The following is a 23,425-nucleotide window of genomic DNA, read 5'->3' as shown; positions in this document are numbered from 1 at the left end:
TATCTTATCAGCTTCCTGCAAATTGCTTCTGGGCATTCTGCCAACCATAGTAAGCTTTCAGTTATTATTCTTTGAATTCTTGGTGGCTGTTAATGCAATTAATTAACAGCCGTTGTTGTAAAAGACTGGTTTATTTAGTAAACTAAGGTTTGAAGGGACTTTGTGTATGCTGCGTTCTTTGGGGTCCGTAGCTGGGGCAGAACAAAACTTAGCGATAACTTAAGCAACAATAACAAAAAGCAACAGCCCAAAATAAAGGATGTACCTTCACTACATTTTGCAGTTTTTATTGACATTATGTGCTCTCCACAGACTAACACTGGAACCTCTGTGCATTGAGTATAAGTGATGTTCATGTTCATAATTTTCCACCAGAGTGGGATCTTATCCAGGATTCCAGCTCCTAGAGACCTCAATTCATTTCATCTTCACTTGCCCAGAGAACATCCAGGCTTACTGTATCTACATTAGACAGGAAAGCCAAAATTGGCTGCACCCAAACATGAGCAGTTCTGTTCTTGAGATGACCAGCCAGATAATCACAACTCACTCTTCATAGGTTAGTACATTCTTTTTTTTTTTAAGACTGCTAGATCATGAAGTGCTGAAATATTGGTGATAGGAGGAACCACATTCAGGGAGGCACAGATGCATGACACGTCCTTGCTTCTGTACACATAACCATGAGGCACAAGTGGTTCCTGTTCTGTCCCCGTCCCACACACACATACCAACAGACGTCCAAGAGTTAAAAACCAAGCCAGCCGACAAAATCCTTTTCCTTATGATAACGGAACTTGGCAGCAACCTAGTGGCTGCCTGCCAAGAGTTTATTACTCACGAAGGGAAAAGATAACTTCTCTCCGCTTCTGGTACATCAAAGTAAAATGTTCAATAATTACAGAGTAAATTAAGTCCAAATATAATCCAGCAAAGTCTATAGCAAAAATCTGGCAATGCAGAATGACGTGGAAGCTTTCAGCTTTGTTCGTCACAAGGCTTGACTGGCCACCACGGTCCCTTTTATACCCTGTGAGGTGTGGTCCAGTGACTCAGCCTAATCTCTGGCACGCCTTTTCTTCTGTTGCGCGTGCTTATGTCTGCGACGCTGGCGTGGATCCAGCCAAGACTCATTACTCTCATTACTGTCCACCTGTGGCTGCGTGGACGTGCTTGACCCTGGCCCTATCTCTTGCCCTTTGGCGGACACAGAAGGTATTGCCAAAGAGGAGGGCCCTGGAGAGGGAGGCCTTGCCAACTCCTCTCCTTCACTCTCGGAGTCCTCTCCTGCCAATGACACAGGCTCAGGTAACGGAGCCACAACAGTTCCAAGGATACTGCCCAGCCATCATTTTGTGGCTAATCAGAACTACCATAAAGTAGACAGGGTCAACATTTTGATTTTGAGGAGGAGGAGGAGGGAGGGGAAGGAAGAGGAGGGGTGGAGAAGAGGAGGAGAAGGGGAGGAAGAGTGAGGCGAGGAGGAGGGGGAGGGGGGCAGAAATGTGAACTGGCCTTCCTCTACTTGCCCTGCCTGAGTTTGATTTCCATTGCATACCAGAATAACTAAAAACTATGGATGTTGTTTCTGCTGGCTATTTGACGGACAAACATCTGGAATTGGTGGTGCTTTCATTCCTGGTTCAAAGCAAAATGTTTTCCCCATGCTGTGCATTGCCCAACTATACCTCTTTTGTTAGATTATAGACCAACTGGTTCAGAAGAGGAGTACAGTCAACCCTCAAAGTGTAGTTGCCTGCAACACAAATACAGAAATTGTTTTGAATCAATGTTAGCAGTTCCCTCTCAAAAAAATTCAAATTAAAACATAGCCTCCTCTACTTCAAACTGAATTTATCTACAGGAGCAAACCTTCTCTCTTTCTAGCCCTTCAGGGAATTTTCCCTCCTGTCGAGTCGAGTCAAGGCATAAAAATTCTGACAGCTTACATGTAAACAGAAAGATACTTACATACATATCATGCACAACCATAAAACAACTCCTAGGAGACAGTGTAATTGAGATCCCTTGACAAAAAAATAAAATAATGGAAAATACCGCCATCTCTTCTGTTCTAAACCAACCCATAACATTAATTTCTGCACTTGGATAATTGGAATGTAGTTTTATACAGACACAGTCCTGGAATATGCTCTCAAATTCATTTGAGATGTCTAAATAAAGGTGATTCCTTATGGATTGATGGGGTGTGATGGCTCAGTGGTTAAAGATCATGAGCTTGTACGCTGAAGAGCTGACAGCCAGGTTCAAGACCCAAGTGCTAGTTAAACGGGTGAGCTCCAGTTCCTTGCTCCAGCTCCTGCCCATTTAGCAGTTTGAAAGCATGCTTTTTATTTATTTATTTATTTATTTATTTATTTATTTATTTATTTATTTATTTATTTATTTATTGGTTGGTTGGTTGGTTGGTTGGTTGGTTGGTTGGTTGGTTGGTTGGTTGGTTGGTTCGATTTATATGCCACTCTTCTCCAGAGATTCAGGGCGGCTTACAATACGTTAAGCAATAGCCTTCATATTTTTGTATATACCTGCTTAGTAGGGCTTTCGTCGCCCCCCACAAGCGGTGTTCTTTTTATACAAAGTCAGCTTATTGCCCCCACAATCCGGGTCCTCATTTTACCTACCTCGGAAGGATGGAAGGCTGAGTCAACCTTGAGCCTGGTGAGATTTGAACTTGCAGTAATTGAACTTGCAAATCATCATCATCTCCTTTGAATGATCCCATAATCCCTTGAGGGACGGCGTCTGGGCAACTGAATGGAGCTAATAGAGTGTTTAATGGCCAGATGCCCTTCCTGTCACCAATGCGGAGTTTTGTTCAGCAGATATATTCTCATTGTGCCCAATGAAAGCATTTTTTGAAAGCATGCAAATGCGGGTAGATAAATAGGTACCACTTCGGTGGGAAGGTAACAACATTCTGCGCATCTTTGGCATATAGTCATGCTGGCCACGTGACCACAGAAATTGTCTTCAAACAACACCGGTTTCCTCAGCCAAGAAACGGAGATGAGCATCGTTCCCTACAGCTCAGGGGTGAAATCTAGGAGGTTCTGACAGGTTCTGGAGAACCGGTAGTGGAAATTTTGAGCAGTTTGGAGAACCGGCAAATACCACCTCTGTTTGGCCCCAGAGTGGGGTGGGAATGGAGATTTTGCAATATCCTTCCCCCTGGAGTGGGGAGGGAATGGGGATTTTGCAGTATCTTTCCCCTGCCACACCCACCAAGCCACACCACACCACGCCCACCAAGCCATGCCCACAGAACCGGTAGTAAAAAAATTTGGATTTCACCACTGCCCCTGACCTATACATTATCCCATTTAAGTTTGTAATACCACTGTGAAGTTTCCGAAAGATGCCCTAATTAATTCATGAGCCATGAGCCGAACTTCAAAAGAAATACAGTTATTTATTAGGAGCACCATTTCGGCAATATTCGGATGCAGTTAGAACTAATCCCACGTAGATTTACATTCCCCTATGACCCTGTCTCTCCCCTCCTCTCTGGCCATGTCATAAATCACATTCTCCAATTAACCACTTTGGCTGGCTGTGAAATCCAACACCCTCCTTCTGATTGCGGTCAGGAAGAATGTATGGAATGCACTTCAGTTAGGGAAATCAATCAGCTCTATCAGTTCTCCCTCCCTCCTGCTCATGGCAACTTGAAAGCTTTGCAAGTTGACAACCACCATCAGTAAATAGTAATTATAACACTAATCAAGGAGACAACCAACCTACAACTAAGGAAAAATTTCCTGACAGAACAATTAACCAGTGAAGGGTTTGCCTCCAGAAATTGTGGGTGCTCCAACACTGCAGGTGTTTAAGAAGAAACTGGACAGCCATTTGTCTGAAATGATACAGGATCTCCTGCTTGAGCAGGGGGTTGGACTAGAAGACCTTCAAAGTCCCTTCCAACTCTGTTATTCTGTTAACTTCAGCGTCTTAGAAACTTGCAGCACTTGCTGGAGTTCAGAAGTTAAATCGGACCTCAGTTGGTTAGTATCTGGATGGAAAACTACCAGGAAATCCAAGGACTGGAGGATAGATGGAAAGCTTTTTTAAAAAATCAAGAAAGAAGGCGTAGCTTTCCCCACTAATGTCAAGAAAACTGCATGGATGTGTGAACAAGTCTACAAAATCACCAAACATTAGGCACAACTTGAAGGAGACTGTACTGGAACAGCTAATAATAATCTATTTTTAAAATGAACATCTGTTGCTAGGAAGATGTTCAAGATGGCAGGGCTAAAAATGAATTTCCCATTTTTTAAAAATCTGTTTTACATTGGCTAACGTTCATTCTGCTGGAAGAGAAATTATTCCGATTGTATTTCTTCTTCCCAAAAGAGAAGGGCATTTTGGCAAACGCCCCCACCCCCAAAATCTCACAGATTAGGGCATTTTATGCTTACCTTACTTATAAGGTGGTTAAGGGCTGGATGTTGGCAATCTGTCTGTCACTCTAGCTTCCCACTTAGTCACCGGATACTTAATTAAATTCAGGGGAGGTTTTTCCCAGGGGCTCTCTGCAGATTAGGATCTGCAAAAGATGGAGAGATGCTTATTAGAAAATAAATTTAGAAAGAGAAACTGCCTAAGAATTAGCTAGCCTCAATCTCTGCGTGGTCTCCATGTCTATCAGGCACAAAAGACCGAGGCCACACATTAAGTTTCAATTAAATTGATTTATTGCTCACGTCTATATACAGGGACGCGGTATAAGTGGCTAAGATGCTGAGTTTGTCAATCGAAAGGTCGGCAGTTCAACAGTTCGAATCCCTAGTGCCACGTAACAGGGTGAGCTCCCGTGACTTGTCCCAGCTTCTGCCAACCTAGCAGTTCGAAAGCACGTAAAAAATGCAAGTAGAAAAATAGGGACCACCTTTGGTGGGCAGGTAACAGCATTCCGGGCGCCTTCGGCATTTAGTCATGCCGGCCACATGACCACGGAGACGTCTTCGGACAGCGCTGACTCTTTGGCTTTGAAACAGAGATGAGCACTGCCCCTTAGAGTCGGGAATAACTAGCACATATGTGCAAGGGGAACCTTTACCTTTACCTTATATAAAGGAATCTAGTTAACTAATGGTTAACATAATTTGGGCTCTAGATAAGTGATAATGAACTTAAAGAGCGGTTGGACTAAGTCCATTTGTGGCTATTTAGTGACTCTAGGCTGATTCCTCTTTTGACCCAGGCTCTGCCACTCCTTCTCCTACAATGTCTCAGTGTATGAAGGGTATCCTTCAAGCCAGCCTTGATTCCTGATGACAAATGGATGTTTCACACCTTTTTCTCTCCCACCATCAAAAATATATATAAATAAATAAAAATGGTTTGCCACCGCTTTCCTCCAAGGTATCACTCAACCCTCCACCCCCTTGTCTAGTCTACAGCAGGGGTGGGTTCTATTTTTTTTTACTACCGGTTCTGTGGGTGTGGCTTATTTTGTGTGTGTGGCTTGGAGGTCATGTGACTACGTGGGCGTGGCTAGCTGGTCAGTCATTTCTGGAAGGTCCTCGCACTTACGACCAGTCCTCGCACTTATGACCTGACTCATTTTTTTGCTTTTAACACTGATCAGCTGTAGGACGGCCCTTTGAAGCCCCGCGGCAAGAGTTTAAACAGTTTTTTTCCCTCTAGTCATCAGCTGGGACTCAGGAGGCAGCAATAGATTGGGGGTGGGACCAAATAAAAGGTAAGAATAACGTGGGGGGTTGGGGGGTGGGAGAGCAGGGGGGAGAACCGGTTCGGTGACGTCATATCGTCACCGCTACTGGCTCAGCTGAACCGGACCGAGCCGGGAGGAACCCACCACTGGTCTACAGCCCATATAGCAATAGCACTTAGACTTATATACCGCTTCACAGTCCTCTCTAAGCGATTTACAGATTCATTTTATCTCCCCCAAAATCTGGGTTCTCATTTTACCGACTTTGGAAGGGTTGAAGGCCGAGTCAATCTTGAGCCGGTGAGACTTGAACTACTGAACTGCTGGCAGTCAGAAGCATTAGCCTGCAGTACTGCATTCTAACCATTGCACCACCACGGCTCTATCCAATCCTGCTTACAGTAACTTCCTAAAGGTAAAGGTAAAGGTTCCCCTTGCACATATGTGCTAGTCGTTCCAGACTCTAGGGGGCGGTGCTCATCTCCATTTCAAAGCCGAAGAGCCAGCGCTGTCCAAAGACGTCTCCGTGGTCATGTGGCCGGCATGACTAAACGCCAAAGATGCACAGAACGTTGTTACCTTCCCACCAAAGATGGTCCCTATTTTTCTACTTGCATGTTTTACATGCTTTCGAACTGCTAGATTGGCAGAAGCTGGGACAAGTCACGGGAGCTCACCCCGTTATGCAGCGCTAGGAATTCGAACCGCCGAAATACCGACCTTTCGATCGACAAACTCAACATCTTAGCCGCTGAGCCACCATGTCTCTTCCTAGCCCAAGATAAGATTGTGTGTATGATCTGGTTTAAAATGACCTAATACAGTTACTAAATAATCTGTAGCTTGTTTTAAGGGAATCTTAAAAGAGAAGCTATTTTTGTTGTTGTTGTTGTTCCTGTAGTTTACTGATTACAATTCTGGCTACTGTAACCCATGATTTGATTGTCGCTTTGGATCTTGTCTGAGTTGTGTGTTGCACACATCTCTTAATACAAGATTGGAAAATTGTGACTCTCAAGATATTGCTAAAAAGGAAAATTTCCTTTGAGTTGAGCCTGAGTCTTATAACTTTGTAAACACATCCATGCCATTTTCCTGGATGTGATAGAAATGGTGTTACCTTCTTCCAGAATGTTTTTCAACTTTATGGCCTAGTCCACAGGCCCACAATTTCTTGGTCATCTGCCAGCCAGGTCCAATCCTACTTAAGCTTTACAAGATCGCTCAAGGTTGACTAAATGTATTACAAGATATTCACAACTGTGAGGGATCCTTGGTGCTCTCTCTGAGATTGGTTGTTTTCTTGCAGACATGTTTCATAGCCCTAACTAGGGAATATCATCAGTGCTAGTCTATCTGATATTCACCTTCAATGGAAGAATCGGTGTTGATGTAAGCCACAGCCCGTGTCTGAAGAAGTTTGCTGTTCTCCTGCAATTGTAAAAAAAAAAAAAAAAAAATTAAATTAAAAAATGAACTCTATTATGCCCATTATTATCAATCATGAATAGCATATAAATGAAAAGTGGGGGGGACTGGAAACTTTCCAAAAATGGCTGAACTATAATTCCCAGAAACTCCTGTTGTCACAGCCAATGGAAACCGGGACTTGGAGTTCAGCATTATCTGTGTGGCCAAGCACTCTTCAGCCCTGATGTACCAATCGTGCTGTGTGCCCTGGTGGCGCAGTGGTTAGAATCAGTGGTGAAATCCAATTTTTTTTACTACCGGTTCTGTGGGCGTGGCTTGGTGGGTGTGGTGTAGCTTGGTGGGTGTGGCTTGGTGGGCGTGACAGGGGAAGGATACTGCAAAATCCCCATTCCCTCCCCACTCCTGAGGGAAAGATATTGCAAAATCTCCATTCCCACCCCACTCTGGGGCCAGACAGAGGCGATATTTGCCACTTCTCTGAACTACTCAAAATTTCCACTGCTGGTTCTCCAAACTGCTCAAAATTTCTGCTACCGGTTCCCCAGAATTACTATTTATCCTTCATATTATCCTTCTTACTCCCCTCTCTTATTGGTAATCATATTATTATGATTATCATTATTCTGTTGCTTTGCATATACACTGAGAGCATATGCAACAGAGACAAATTGCTTGAGTGTTTAAACTCTTCTCTTCTCCTCCTCTTTTCTCCTCTCTTCTTTTTTCTCCTCTCCTCTCTTCTCCTCCTCTTTTTTCTCTTCCCTTCTCTTCTCTTCTCCTCTTCTCTCCTCTTCTCCCCTCCTCTCTTCTCCTTTCTTCTCTTCTCTTCTCTTCTCTTCTCCCCTCCCCTCCCCTCCTCTCCTCTCTTCTTTTTTCTCTTCTCTTCTCCTCTCCTCCTCCTCTCTTCTTTTTTCTCTTCTCTTCTCTTCTACCCTACCAGTGGTTCGAATCCCTTGTACAGGTCTCCTGCGTAAGCAGGGGATTGGACTAGATGACCTCCAAGGTCCCTTCCAACTCTGTTACTGTTACCCTACCCTACCTACCCTACTCTACCCTACCCTATCCTTCCATTCCATTCTGTGAGGACCAGTCATAAGCCACTTTTTTCAGTGGTCATAAGTCAAAGACTTATGTGGATAAATTACACAATTTTACAGAGTCTTTCACTCACCTCTGCCCACTCTGTGGAACCTAATAATCCAAATTCTTCTGCATCCCAGCTGGCAAAAATGATTGTTCTTCTTGGCCTCCAACCTACGCAAGATGAAATTAAGATGACACAGAAACCTTAATTTTTTACCCTGCTGACAGCTGAAGATGCAAACCGATCCATGTCTATGGACAAATAAGCTTGAGTTAGTTTAAAAACTAAGCAAATATATCGTTTTTAGCATGACAAAGGAAGTTTAAGCTGCTTGGTAGAAACGTCTTTTGGGCCTTCCTTTATCTTTGGAAGAAGATTTTGCTTTATTTGTTAGCTTTATTCAGCTGGCACATTTATTGAGCAAAGGATCAAGGTGACTTAGAACCCACTTCGAACGCATGTTGACATTTAAATCCCAGCACATCCCATCTCTGCTTTGGGTTCCCAATTTTTTCCATCTATTAGTCTTACCCTTCTCCATCATCTTGCCAAAGCTGCGAGCAACCTCTTGAAGGACAGCAGCTCCTGTGGTGGGGTCAATACCCCCAAAGACCCAGGAATCTCTGTGGCCTCCGAAGATTATATACCTATCTAAGAAAAGGAAGCAGAAGAAAAATACACTTTCTTAAAATTCAGAACAAACTTGTGTCAACTCGCAAAGCATCCCTGGCCTGCTCTCGAGTTGCCATAGGCCAGGGGGGATGGGAAACTGGCGAAATGGCACAGCAGCCAAAGACAGATGCACATTCCAGACTTATCTCTTTCAAGGCTGTATCACAGGGTTACCTACAGCAGCCGAAGGAGAGTGATCTCTACAACCCATGAAATTGCTCCATAGGCATATATGACTGATGACACCCCCTGGGGGGGAGGGGGGAAACAGGGTCATAATTGGAGCGTAATTTATGTAGGGTCAGAGCTGGCTTCACTTGGGAACATGCCAACATGAAGCTCCTAATAAATAACTGGATTTCTTTTGAAGCTTGTCTTGAGACTCATGATTTAATTAGGGCATCTGTTGGAACCCTGACAGCAAGCCAGCTCTGACCCTACGTAATTTACGCTCCAATTATGACCCTGTTTCCCCCCTCACCCCCAGGGTGTGTCATCAATCACATCCGCCAACAGAGCAATTTCACAGGTTGTAGAGGTCACTCCCCTTCGGCTGCTGTAGGTAACCCTGGGATACAGCCTTGAGGGAGATAAGCATGAAATGTGCATCTGTTTTTGGCTGCTGTGCCATTTCGCCGGTTTCCCATTCCCCCTGGCCTATGGCAACTCGAGAGCAGGCCACGGATGCTTTGCGGGTTGACACTTGCTAGATTTCTCTTTTCTATTTCAGAAATAGATGTAAAGGAGGTGGGATAGCCTGACAGAGGTTTTTGATGTTGGGTAGCTCTGGCCTGAGTTATTCGGGATTGTTGACCGAGGAATCAGCGCAAGGACAAACAAACAGTAGTGGTGAAACCTAAAGATGCTTTTTCAAGAGGCAATTGGACTTTCTGGTTGTTCATTGAAGATGTTTCGCTTCTCATCCAAAAAGCTTCTTCAGCTCTGCATCACTCAATGTCTATGGAGATTCTCAGTCATCCAGGTCATGGTTGTCCCAAAGGCGCTTTTTCAAGAGGCAACTGGACTTTCTGATTTTTTCTTTGAAGACGTTCCTCATCCAAGAAGCTTCTTCAGCTCTTCAGAAGAAGAAGCTTCTTGGATGAGAAGCAAAATGTCTTCAAAGAAAAAAAACAAAGTCCAGTTGCCTCTTGAAAAAGCACCTTTGGGACAACCATGACCTGGATGACTGAGAATCTCCATAGACAAATCGTGGTGAAAATTGGTCTCCTTGGAAGAGTCCTCTCTTGATATTAACCTCTTCCATTCTATTGTTCTGACCTAGGCTTACTGAGTCATTAAAACACATGAGTAGTCTCAAAACCCCTTTTATTGCAACAGCTGTGAATTACGTTCATTCACAGCTGAGTCCTAATTAGTTGCAAAAAGTCCTTTGGGAGAAGTCCTTCAGGATAATCACCAACCTTTATTTCCTTTGACACGCTGCCAAAGACCTATTTGGCAAAGCCAAACGGAGTCCAGAATCAAACAGAGATGCCGACTGGGAACAGAATTAACAACGTTGCTTTCCTGCAAAGGGCCCATGTGCCTTTGTTCCTCTTTTAAGCCTTATGGGAGGGGCCAATCATCTGCAGGCCTTAGTCCCAAATCGTCCCTTTTGTTTTAACTGTTTGTGCCTTCTGGCAGCTCTGCGCATGCGTGCACTAGGAACAGGCTCCTCCTGTTCCTCTGCCTCTCTGCTATCCGACTCTGGAGGCTCCAGAATCCATGCCTAACTCCCAGATGGCCCTGGCTCCATCTCTGCCTCTGACGCAGAGCCCTCATCCGGGCCTTCCCCAGACTTCAGGACTGGGCCATGTTCCTCCCCAGCCTCCTCACTGTCCAACTCCGCTGCCACCTCCACAGGCTGCTGGCGGACCACAACATCTATCACCATTGACCAGCAATCATGTCTTCCATTGGGCCATCGATCTTTGCCCAAAGCTTCTGATGTTTCTACTGATTCCTGTTATTTCTTGATATTATTTTAAATTCCTGCCACATCCTTGGAACTCAGGTATCCACATTTTGAAGCGGAAACCAACAAAGCAGCTGCTATAAGCATTAAAACAGAATGAATATGAACGAGAAAGTATTAATTCCAATACCTCCCCCCAAAAGAAACAATCATGGATATGTCCCCCTTATGCCATCCGCTGTAATCCTTGCCTTCCTTAAACACATGCTTAACTTGGTTTCCAGCTACCTGTTGTGGCCTGCCAGTGGCCTATGTGGATCGTGGCTGATCCCGACGATGAGGAGGCTGGTGTGGTATCACGCCAGCATCCTGTGCAGCTGGCGCTCGCGTCGGACAGCGAGGAGGCCGAAGAGGATGTGATGCCAGAGGCAGAGACTCAGCCAGGGCCTTCAGAATCTCCAGAGGCTCCTTCCAGTGGAGAGAGCGAAGTGGAGGAGCCTCTCCTCAATGCTCGGGCACGCAGGGCTGCCAAAAGGCAGGAGTGGCTACTCAGGAGGAGAAGGTCTACTCGAGAGTAGGGCTTGAGGATAATTGGCCACTCCCTTAGCCTATTTAAGTTGCATGCAGCTAGTGCTTTATTGCTAGAAACAACGTCTCATTACTACAGAGCATCTTGGAGAGCGAGTGACTTCTCATATCTGGTTTTCTGGGCTGGAAGCCTGCATTCTTGAAAGGGGTTTGTTTGGAATTAAATAGTGTTTGCGAAGCTTGGTGTGTGTCACATTCTCTGGGAATCCGAAGCTGGGGCAGAACATACCCAAAACCTGCCCATTCTTGTTTTAAATAAAGCAATCGACATTCAAAACTCACCAGACTCCACTGCTCCTTTGATGCTTCCGATCACATTATATATCCGTGTAATTTGACTGGTGCTATGAACGTGTATCTTAACTTTTCTGCCATAGAAGAGAAGGGGGGGGGGGAAGGATTTGGTGACACAGTACCATGTTTCCCCAAAAATAAGACTCTGTCATATTTTTTCGAACCCCGAAATAAACGTTTGGCCTTATTTTCGGGGAGGTCTTATTATTTTGGGGCACATGGAATAAGATGGGGCTCCTCTTGCTGTCTTAACTGATTTCCAGCTCTGCGTTTAAATATTTTCGGGGAGGGCTTATTTTTGGGGGGAGGCTTATTTTAGCGCATGCGCTCTAGGCCCAATTGGGCTTATTATCAGGGGATGTCTTATTTTCGGGGAAACAGGATAGTAAGGTCAACCATGTTAGGAGTACCTCAAAGCATTCGCAAGTTATATGTTTTGCAAAAGGACTCAGTTCTTCTACAGGTATATCAAAGACAATCATTTGCTTGTGGCTGGGCAGGAACATGCAGAGAAGAGCAACCAGGATGATTAGGGGACTGGAGACTAAAACATACGAAGAACGGTTGCAGGAACTGGGCATGGCTAGTCTAGTGAAGAGAAGGACCAGGGGAGACATGATAGCGGTCTTCCAATATTTGAGGGGCTGCCACAGAGAGGAAGGGACCAAGCTATTTCCTAAAGCACCCGAAGGCCAGACAAGGAAAAATGGATGGAAACTGATCAAGGAGAGATTCAATCTAGAAATAAGGAGAAATTTTCTGACAGTGAGAACAATCAACCCATGGAACAGAAGTTGCCTTCGGAAGTTGTGGGAGCTTCATCACTGGAGGCTTTCAAGAACAGATTGGATTGCCATTTGTCAGAAATGTTGTAGGGCCGTGATGGCAAACCCACGGCACATGTGCCACAGGTGGCATGCATAGCCATATCAGTGGGCATACCAGCTCAGCTCTGGCACGCATGCGTGTGCCGACCAGCTGATTTTCAGGCCTTCTGGGCCCACCAGAAGTAGGGAAACAGGCTGTTTCCTGCCTCCAGAGGGCCTGGAGAGGTGGTTGGGAATGCCCGTTTTTCTTTCTCACCTGGCTCCAGATCCTCTCTATGCATCTGGGGAGGGCAAAAACAGCCTTCCCCACCCTCTCAGAGGCCCTCTGGAGGCCTGAAATGGCCCATTTCCCAACTCCCGGTGGGATAGGAAGTGACTTTTTTGCTGTCCCCAGCCACCAGAGACTCCTAGAGAGACCAGGAGTGGGGGGAGGGGGAGTTGCACACGCATGCGCAGGGCAGGGCACATAGAATTATGAGTGTGGGCACGCGCTCGCGCAAACCTCCTCCGCCCCCCCCTCTCCTGGCACGCGATGGCAAAAAGGTTAGCCATCACTGGTGTGGGGTCTCCTGTTTGGGTGGGGGAGGGTTGGACTAGATGATCTACAAGAGGGGTCTGCAACCTTAAATACTCGAAGAGCCATTTGGACCCGTTTCCCACAAAAAAGAAAACACCGGGAGCCACAAAACCTGGGTGGGCGTGGCCAACTCGATGTCACTCACTTCCACCAGTCACATGACCGCCTCCCCCCAGCCATGCCTACCCAGCCGGTCATTAGGGCAGAGAACCAGTTGTTAAAAAACATCAGGAACCACAAAATTCTTTGACATATCTCTCCCTCCCCTCCCTCCCTCCCCCCTCTCCCTCTCTCTCTGTATCTCTCTATGTCTCTCTCTCTCCCATCTCTCTGTATCTCACTGTCTCTGCCCTGGCTTCTTCGCCGTCGCCCTTACTTTCTCAGGCCAGGCGATGAGTGACTGGGAGGGGAGGGTGAGGGGTGGGGCCAGCCAGTGGTGGGATCACCTGACAGGGAGCCACAGCAGAGGGCCCAAAGAGCCACATGTGGCTCCAGAGCTGCAGGTTGCTGACTCCTGACCTACAAGGTCCCTTCCAACTCAGCGAAGTTTTGGCAGTTTATGAAGGAGAAAGAGAGTGAAGAGTACATTTTTATTGATACGAATACAAGTGCTTTAGTTTGGCAAGATTTCTGTCTATAGGTGAAGCACACCTATAAATGAGGAACAATAAAGGAAATTGCTTTGGAGTACCTCAGATATTTCTTGGTTTTAGAGCCTGACACCCTCACTTTATAGCTTTTCCTACAATTGTTAAAGATTGAGTTGTTCCCAAGAGCCTAAGGAAACAGAGAAACTGGTAAAATATCGGGAATGATTTGTATCTTATTGTATTTTTTTGGAGGGAGGGAAACTGCTCTGATCCTTTCCTTACGGATGTTTTATTGTATTACTATATGTTGATGGGCCCACTTAAGAGTCCTGCTGTTTGCAGCAGGGACAAATTGAGTGAATGGGTAATAAATATGTGAGCATATGTTTCTTCCAGCCAGTTATGGCCACATTTATTTTAATTTACGTCATTGGGTTGATTTCTGCTCTAGGCTACGTTGTAAAATAATCAGTATATATACTTGTCTCTTGTGCAAAGACCATTTCTTTCTATGCTCCCCCTTGAAGTTGATGGATTGTTATTGACTGTGTGCCATCTGGGCACTGGAGACTCTTAGTAACCACATAGATTTTCTCCATGGTGATTGTCCTTAACCTGGTCCAATGATGCACTCATTGCCACATTATGTGACCCTAAAGGTAAAGGTTCCCCTCGCACATATGTGCTAGTCGTTCCAGACACTAGGGGGTGGTGCTCATCTCTGTTTCAAAGCCGAAGAGCCAGCGCTATCCAAAGACGTCTCCGTGGTCATGTGGCCGGCATGACGAAACGCCAAAGGCGCACGGAATGCTGTTACCTTCCCACCAAAAGTGGTCCCTATTTTTCTACTTGCATTTTTTAACGTGCTTTCGAACTGCTAGGTTGACAGAAGCTGGGACAAGTAATGGGAGCTCACTCAGTTACGCAGCGCTAGGGATTCGAACCGCTGAACTGCTGACCTTTTGATTAACAAGCTCAGTGTCTTAGCCACTGAGCCACCACGTCCCATTTTATGTGACCTATCTCCTCTCTATTCTTTCTTTCTAATACTCTCCCAGCATTAGAGCTTTCGCCAGAGAGTTAGTTCTTTCCATAATATATCCAAAGTAGGATAATTTGAGTTTGGTCATTTGTGCTTCAAGTCAGAACACTGGGTTCTGATTTGTTGGATGATCCTTTGATTTGTTTCCTGGTTGTCCATGCTATTCTCAAGAGTCTTCTCCAACACCAAAGTTCAAAAGCTTCGATATATATAGGTAATTCCTTGACTTACGACCACAATTGAGTCCAACATTTCTGTTGCTAAGCGAAGCATTTGTTAAGGGAATTCTGCCCCATTTTATGCAACCTCCCAACATTGTTACGTGAATCACTGAAATTGTTAGCTTAGTAACATGGTTGTTAAGTAAATCTGGCTTCCACATGGATTTTGCTTGTCAGGAGGTTTCAAATGTAGTGTAGTAACAAAGGAGGAGGAGGAGGGGAGGAAGAGAAGGAAGAAGGAGAAGGAGGAGGAGAAGGAGGAAAGGAGGAGGAGGAGGAGGAAGAGGAAGAGGAGAGGAAGAGGAAGAGGAAGAGGAAGAGGAAGAGGAAGAAGAAGAGCCTTGGTAGTACAGTGGTTTAATGCACCCTGTTATTAACACAGCTGCCTGCAATTTCTGCAGGTTCGAATCTTACCAGGCTCAAGGTTGACTCAGCCTTCCATCCTTTCTAAGGTAGGTTAAATGAGGACCCAGTTTGTGGGGGCCATAAGCTGACTTTGTATAAATATACAAAAGTATGAAGGCTATTGCTTAACGCACTGTAAGCCGCCCTGAGTCTCCGGAGAAGGGCGGTATATAAATCAAATTAAAAAAGGAAGAAGAAGAAGAAGAAGAAGAAGAAGAAGAAGAAGAAGAAGAAGAAGAAGAAGAAGAAGAAGAAGAAGAAGAAGAAGAAGAAGAAGAAGAAGAAGAAGAAGAAGAAGAAGAAGAAGAAGAAGAAGAAGAAGAAGAAGAAGAAGAAGAAGAAGAATTCTCCAAAACATTTGAGGGTAGGACAAGAAGCAACGGGTGGAAACTAATCAAGGAGAGAAGCAACCTAGAACTAAGGAGAAATTTCCTGACTGTTAGAACAATTAATCAGTGGAACAACTTGCCTCCAGAAGTTGTGAATGTCCAACCCTGAAAGATTTTAAGAAGAGATTGGATAACCATTTGTCTGAAATGGTATTGATAAGATAAAATAGGATTTCCTGCCTGAGCAGGAGGTTGGACTAGAAGACCTCCAAGGTCCCTTCCAACTCTGTTATAGAAGGAAGAGGAGGAGGAGGAGGAGGAGGAGGAGGAGGAGGAGGAGGAGGAGGAGGAGGAGGAGGAGGAGGGGAAGGGGAAGGAGAAGGAGAAGGAGAAGGAGAAGGAGAAGGAGAAGGAGAAGTTGTTTCTGAGTTTGCAAACTATGGGAAGGGAAAGAACAGAAAAATGAGTTTTCAAAAAAGAAGTACTTTAAAAAAAGTAAATGGAAGAGCTTGCTTCTTAATTGGACAAGCTAGAACAATGGGCATTGCATAATCAACCTTCTTGCAATAAAAGATGGAAGTGATATATAAATTCCCACAATCTACTTTATTAACATAGCAACATGACTGGCAGCAGCACCAATGTACCAGCAAGCTAAGGATACCACTTCAGCATTACAACAACAGGGTCTTATTCTGAATTCAGGATTGGCATTAGAAGCTAAAATGTAGCTCACGTAACTCCTGTGTAGTGCTTGTCCTGGATTTAAATGGTTAGTTCTCAAATCAAAACTGACTATCCAAGCAACGAAACAACTTCAAATCGTTTTTCACCTATGAACCATCAATTACTGGCACCAATACAGATAATTGGATCCTGCCAGCTCTAATTTCTGCAGTTGTTATCTGTTTTGTAAACTAGGTGGATTTCCTCCTACCTGCATGCATAACAAATCTTCTAGAGCAACCAATTTAGCCATCTCGTTGATAGCAACATGTAAACCTTGTGTAGTAAAGATCAGTAAGCACAGGTCATCCTTAACTTTACAACCATTTTTTTAGTAACCATTTGAAGTTACAACAACAGTGGAAAAAAGTGACTTGCAACTGCTCCTCGCATTTATGACCATTGCAGCATCCTCATGGTCACAGGATCAAAATTTAGGCATCTGCCAACACGTATTTATTATAGTTGCTATGTCCCGGGGTCACAATTGCCATCTGCAATTGTCAGCTGGCTTCCAACAAACAAACTCAATGGGGAAAGCCAGATTCACTTAACAATGTGCGATTCACTTAATCATCATCGTTTAACGACCCCATAATCCCTTGCGGGGCGGAGTCTGGGCAACTGAATGGAGCTAGCACAGGGGTGAAATCCAGCAGGTTCTGACAGGTTCTGAAGAACCAGTAGTGGAAATTTTGAGTAGTTCGAAGAACCGGCAAATACCACCTCTAGTTGGGGTGGGAATGAAGATTTTGCAATATCCTTCCCCCAGGAGTGGGGAGGGAATGGGGATTTTGCAGTATCCTTCCCCTGGGGTGGGGTGGAAATGGAGATTTTGCAGTATCCTTCCCCTGCCATGCCAACCAAGCCACGCCCACAGAACCGGTAGTAAAAAAAAATTGAATTTCATCACTGAGCTAGCAGAATGTTTTAATGGCTGGATGCCCTTCCTGTCACCAATGTGGAGTTTTGTATAGCAGATATGTTCTCAGTGTGCCCAGAGAGAGAAATAGCTGCCTCTACTTAGGATCGAACTCACAGCCTCCTGATTGTGAGGCGAGAGCTCCACCTCTAGGCCACCGTACCACTCCTAATGTGAGGTTCACTTAATGACTGTAGCAAAAACAAGGTTGTCAAATGCTTCACTTAGTGACAGACGTTCTGGCCCCAATTTTGATCGTAAGTCGAGGGCTACGGGTAACCTTGTGAGTACAGAAAAATTGGGTGATAAAATGAACCAAGTTTTATAGAGAGCAGGGACAAGAGTTATAAGAATCATAACTGGAGAATTTTTGAGAGGTAGGATATTATATTTTTGTCAGCTTTCATTCACTCTGGGTTTTATGCTCAGTGACAGCTGTAATTACCCACCATAATCCTAGGGATAATACCATATTTTGCTCCTATGTCTCTATTTAGTGTTAACAGTATATTCTGTATTTCTCATGCCGCGGTAGTAGTAATAACACTAGGAAAACTCACAAACTGGCTAAGAAGAAATAGAGTGTTTGTGTTTTAAACCAAAGCCTAATGCATTTTAACCAGTAGCATCTTTAGTAACAAAAACGCTCATCTCTTTTCTGCTTTGAAGTATGTCAGCAGGTATGTAACCTACTGATGCTACAGATTAACAGAGTTTGAAGGGACCTTGTAGGTCATCTAGTCCAACCCCCTGCAGGAGACCCTACACCATTTCTGACAGATGGCAGTCCAGTTTCTTCTTGAAAGCTTCCAGTGATGGAGCTCCCACAACTTCTGAAGGCAACTTCTGTTCCATTGTTTGATTGCTCTCACTGTCAGAAAATTCCTCCTTATTTCCAGGCTGAATCTCTCCTTGGTCAGTTTCCATCTATTATTCCTTGTCTGACCTTCAGATGCCTTGGAGAATAGCTTGACCCCCTTCTCTCTGTGGCAGCCCCTCAAATATTGGAAAACTGCTCTCATGTCTCCCCTGGTCCTTCTCTTCACTAGACTAGCCATGTCCAGTTCCTGCAACCGTTCCTCGTATGTTTTAGCCTCCAGTCCCCTAATCATCCTGGTTGCTCTTCTCTGCACTTTTTCTACAGTCTCAACATCTTTTTTTATGGTCCAGTAACCAAAACTGGATGCTGGACTCTAGGTGTGGCCTTACTAAGGCTTTATAGAGTGGTATTAGTACCTCACTTGATCAATAAAAAAGGCATATTCTCTGCAGAAAAGCGCACACGTTTCTATCCTCAGAAGTGATTACAGTCAATTTTATGTCAAATGGGAAGGCGGCAGCTCTTCCTTTCTTTGCAGCAAATGAAGAACGCAAATATGACTTTTGCTACAGTTCTATCCAAAATCTAGGAAGTCAATCCAACTTTCCTCCCAAAGGATTAAAAACAGTACAGGGAGTCCTTGAATTAAGACCACAATTGGGACAAGAATTTCTGTTGCTGAAGCCAGGTGGTTGTTAAGTGAATTGTATGCTGAATGGTTTTTTTTTCCCCCATGGTTGTTAATTGAATCACGGCGCTTGTTTTGAGATGTGCCGTTGTTAAGAGAATCTGGCTTCCCCCACTGATTTTGCTTGTCGGAAGCCAGCCAGGGAGGTTGCCAATCACAATCATGTGACCCCGGGATGCTATGACGATCGTAAGAGCCTTGGTGGCGCAGCAGATTAAAGTGCTGTTAAATAGCACCAGCTGCCTGCAATTACTGCAAGTTCGAATCTTACCAGGCTCAAGGTTGACTCAGCCTTCCATCCTTCCGAGGTAGGTAAAATGAGGACCCGGATTGTGGGGGCAATAAGCTGACTTTGTATAAAATAGAACACCGCTTGGGGGGGACCAAAAGCCCTACTAAGCAGGTATATACAAAAATATGAAGGCTATTGCTTAACGCATTGTAAGCCGCCCTGAGTCTCCGGAGAAGGGTGGCATGTAAATTGAACCAATAAATGAATAAGTAAGTGCGAAGACCAATTGTATGTCATTTTTTTTACATTGCTGATGTAACATTCACTGCAGAGGTGGGTTTCAGCAGGTTCTGACCAGTTCTGGAGAACCGGTAGCGGAAATTTTGAGTAGTTCGGAGAACCGGTAGTAAAAATTCTGACTGGCCCCACCCCCATCTATTCTCTGCCTCCCGAGTCCCAGCTGATCAGGAGGAAATGGAGATTTTACAGTATCCTTCCCCTGGAGTGGGGACGGAATGGAGATTTTACAGTATCCTTCCCCTGCCACGCCCACCAAGCCACGCCCACCAAGCCATACCCACAGAACCGGTAGTAAAAAAATTTGAAACCCACTTCTGGTTCACTGCACTAATGATTGTAAGTCAACCAATCTGCATCCTTTTTACACGGGGGCAGGAGGCAAAGAAAAATTAAGTTCAGCCAGAAAATTTTGCCTGAAATCGCTTGCAAAATTCAAGATAACTGCTGACCCAAACTGGGAATGTCCTAACACAGGTAGTCCTTGAATTACAACAATTCATTTAGTGACTGTTCAATATTAGAACGGCACTGAAAAGTGTGACTTATGACTGTTTTTCATAGTTATGATCTTTGCAGCATCCCCGTGATCATGTGATCAAAATTCAGATGCTTGGCAACCGGTTCATACTTATGACCGTTTGCTGTGTCCACCAAAGTCATGTGATCTCCTTTTGTGACCTTCAAGGCAAGCAAAGTCAACGGGGAAGCCAGGTTCACTTAACAACCGGGTTACTAACTTAACAACTTCCATTTATTCACTTAACAACTGTGGCAAGACGGGTTTGTAAAATGGGACAAAACTCATTCAGCAAATGCCTCACTTAACCCACAGAAAGTTTGGGCTCCTTTGTGGTCGTAAATCGAGGACTTACCTGTGCAGCCCCTAAGACAGACAAATGGTCTTTCAGAAAACGAAAACAGCTTTAAGTGGATTTGGCCAGTTTGGATGGGAATCGAAGCAAAATGATAAAAATAAAAGAAGAAGAAGTTAGAACTAACCTTGTGGAGTATTGATCTAAAAATCCAGGCCCGACGTTATAGGATACGTTGAGATTTCCTTTCCAGCTCTTGTCTGGAGCTGCAGAACCACCCATGAGCCTGGAAAAACAAAGAAACTTCCTTTGTCTTTTCTCACGCTCTTTGAGAACTTTTTACACCTCCCATCCTGATAATGTTCTTTAAAAAAAATAAGTAGCTGTCCTCCCAAGCCTTGGGACAGGACATTTCTGGAACTCAGATTGACTGATTGTGGAGCAGTTTGTTCGGACAGACGTCTCCGTGGTCTTGTGGCCGGCATGACTAAATACCAAAGGTGCACAGAACGCTATTCCCTTCCCACCAAAGGTGGTCCCTATTTTTTCTACTTGCATTTTTTACATGCTTTCGAACTGCTAAGTTGGCAGAAGCTGGGACAAGTAACGGGAGCTCACCCCATTACGCGGTACTAGGGATTCAAACCTCTGAACTGCCGACCTTTTGATCGACAAGCTCAGATTCTTTTGAACTGAATCTGAAAAAGCCACCTTTTTCAGTTCACATAAGTACCAAATGTAATTTAATTTGCATACCTTAATAAAACTTCAGCATCATGGTAACTAATGGGGTGTACTGGAATGGTGGGGATTCCCACTCCATCACTAACGTCAAGTCTGAACATGTAGTCTGAAAAGAATCAAAGAAGGTTTGAGATGAGTAGGATAGGAACACATGGAATCAGGGTTACCAGTACTTGATCCTCCATTTGCAACCATTCGTTTTGGGACCATGCAAAGTTTCAAGGGCACTGAAAAATAGTGACCGATGACCTGTCCTTGTATGTACAACTGTTGCAGCATCTCCATGACCACGTGATCAAAATTTGGGTGCTTGGCAGCTGGTTGCAGCATTCAGGGTCAGGTGATGACCTTCCCAGCTGGATTCTGACAAGCAAAGTCAGTGGGGGAAGCTGGTTTCTCTTAACCACCATGTGATTCACTTAACTGCAGTGATTCAGTTGAACAACTAATGGTAGAAAAGGTCACAAAATCAGGCATGACTCACTTAACAACTGCCTTGCTTAGCAACAGAAATTCTGGTCTCAGTTGTGGTTCTTAACTCAAGGACTATCTGTACAGTTTTCATTTACACTTGGCCAATAAAGAATTATATTCTATTCTGTTCTGTTCTGTTCTCTACTCTATTAACTTCTCCTCTCCTCTCCTCTCCTCTCCTCTCCTCTCCTCTCCTCTCCTCTCCTCTCCTCTTCCATGCCGTGCCGTGCCATGCCATGCCATGCCATGCCATGCCATGCCATGCCACTCTACTCTACTCTACTCTACTCTACTCTACTCTACTCTACTCTACTCTACTCTACTCTACTCTACTCTATTTAGTGATCTGCAGCGGTGTTTAGATTGTGTTGCTGAACTTCCAACAGTAAAAATATTGATTTTTCAGCTCTGGCTTCACATTAATTTGCCACTGAAAGATGCCAATTAATATTTTCATACTGACATTTCAGCATTTTTTCAACCCTTGGAGGCATCACTCAATTGCTATGCATATCTCCACATGACTTATTTTAAAGAGTGTATCCATATTTTTTTGAGGAGCTTACAGTATTTTCCAGTTTCATCTGAAGTGTTCAAAACTGGTTGTTGTTGTTAGTTGTGAAGTCGTGTCCAACCCATCGCAACCCCATGGACAATGTTCCTCCAGGCCTTCTTGTCCTCTACCATCCTCTGGAATCCTTTAAAGCTCATGCCTACTGCTTCAGTGACTCCATTCAGCCATCTCGTTCTCTGCCATCCCCTTCTTCTTTTGCCCTCAATCTTTCCCAGCATTAGGCTCTTCTCCAGTGAGTCCTTCCTTCTCATTAGATGGCCAAAATATTTGAGTTTCATCTTGAGGATCTGGCCTTCTAAAGAGCAGTCAGGGTTGATCTCCTCTAGGACCGATTGGTCTGATCGCCTTGCAGTCCAAGGGACTTGCAGGAGTCTTCTCCAGCACCAGAGTTCAAAGGCCTCAATTCTTTGACACTCAGCCTTCCTTATGGTCCAACTTTCACAGCCAGACATTGCAACTGGGAAAACCATAGCCTTGACTATACACAGTTTTGTTGGCAGAGTGATGTCTCTGCTTTTTAGTACGCTGTCTAGATTTGCCATAACTTTCCTCCCCAGGAGCAAGCATCTTTTAATTTCTTGGCTGTAGTTCCCATCTGTGATGATCTTGGAGCCTAGGAAAATAAAATCTGTCACTACCTCCATTTCTTCCCCATCTATTTGCCAGGAGTTGAGAGGGCCAGGAGCCATGATCTTAGTTTTCTTAATGTTGAGTTTCAAGCCAACTTTTGCACTCTCCTCCTTCACCCACATCAAGAGGCTCTTTAGTTCCTCTTCACTTTCTGCCATTAGAGTGGTATCATCTGCATATCTGAGGTTGTTGATATTTCTCACGGCGATCTTAATTCCAATTTTTGATTCATCTAGCCCCACCTTTCTCATGATGTGCTCTGCATGTAAGTTAAATAGGCAGGGCGACAGTATACAGTCTTGCCGGACTCCTTTCCCAATTTTGAACCAATCAAAACTGGTAACTGCCAACTATTACAGGTAGTCCTTTACTTACAACAGTTCATTTAGTAACCATTCGAAGTTACAACAGCACTGGAAAAAGTGACTCACCCTTACGACCATTGCAGCCTCCCCATGGTCATGTGATCAAAATTCAGATTCTTGGCAACTGGTTCATATTTATGTTACAGTGTCCCAGGGTCATGGAATCCCTTTTTGCGACTTTCTGACAATTAGAGTCAATGGGGAACCCAGATTCACATAACAACAGGGTTACTACTGCAATGATTCACTCAATCGTTACAACTGCAACGATTCACTCAATCGTTACAACTGCAACAATTCACTCAACAACTGTGGTGGAAATTATCGTAAAATTATCGTAAAACTCACTTAACTGCTGTCTCACTTAACAACAGAAATGTTAGGCTCAATTATGTCGTAAATTGAAGACTATCTATATATGGAAAGCGAACATTACATCAACAAGCTATGGTTTCTCCTACC

At 44.4% G+C, this 23,425-nt stretch overlaps 1 protein-coding gene across 4 annotated transcripts in view; it reads right to left on the bottom strand.

Moving 5' to 3' along the window:
* The window catches only part of NAALAD2 (N-acetylated alpha-linked acidic dipeptidase 2), a 56,326-nt gene that overhangs the window by 12,723 nt on the left and 20,178 nt on the right, over positions 1–23,425 (bottom strand). For all 4 annotated transcript variants that reach the window (XM_034408284.2, XM_087894583.1, XM_087894584.1 and 1 more), the window contains 7 exons: positions 20,933–21,026; positions 20,364–20,462; positions 11,674–11,759; positions 8,748–8,867; positions 8,304–8,386; positions 7,069–7,132; positions 1,689–1,756 (listed from right to left, as the gene is read on the bottom strand). In XM_034408284.2, the coding sequence (XP_034264175.2) occupies positions 1,689–1,756; positions 7,069–7,132; positions 8,304–8,386; positions 8,748–8,867; positions 11,674–11,759; positions 20,364–20,462; positions 20,933–21,026 (614 nt within the window). The remainder of the gene's footprint in view (positions 1–1,688; positions 1,757–7,068; positions 7,133–8,303; positions 8,387–8,747; positions 8,868–11,673; positions 11,760–20,363; positions 20,463–20,932; positions 21,027–23,425) is intronic.

The sequence above is a fragment of the Pantherophis guttatus genome, chromosome 5, assembly GCF_059756535.1.
Source record: "Pantherophis guttatus breed Tessera chromosome 5, ASM5975653v1, whole genome shotgun sequence".
Taxonomy (NCBI): Eukaryota; Metazoa; Chordata; class Lepidosauria; order Squamata; family Colubridae; genus Pantherophis; species Pantherophis guttatus.
Note: the sequence above shows the minus strand (reverse complement) of the source record. Positions and strands in the feature narration are given on the sequence as shown.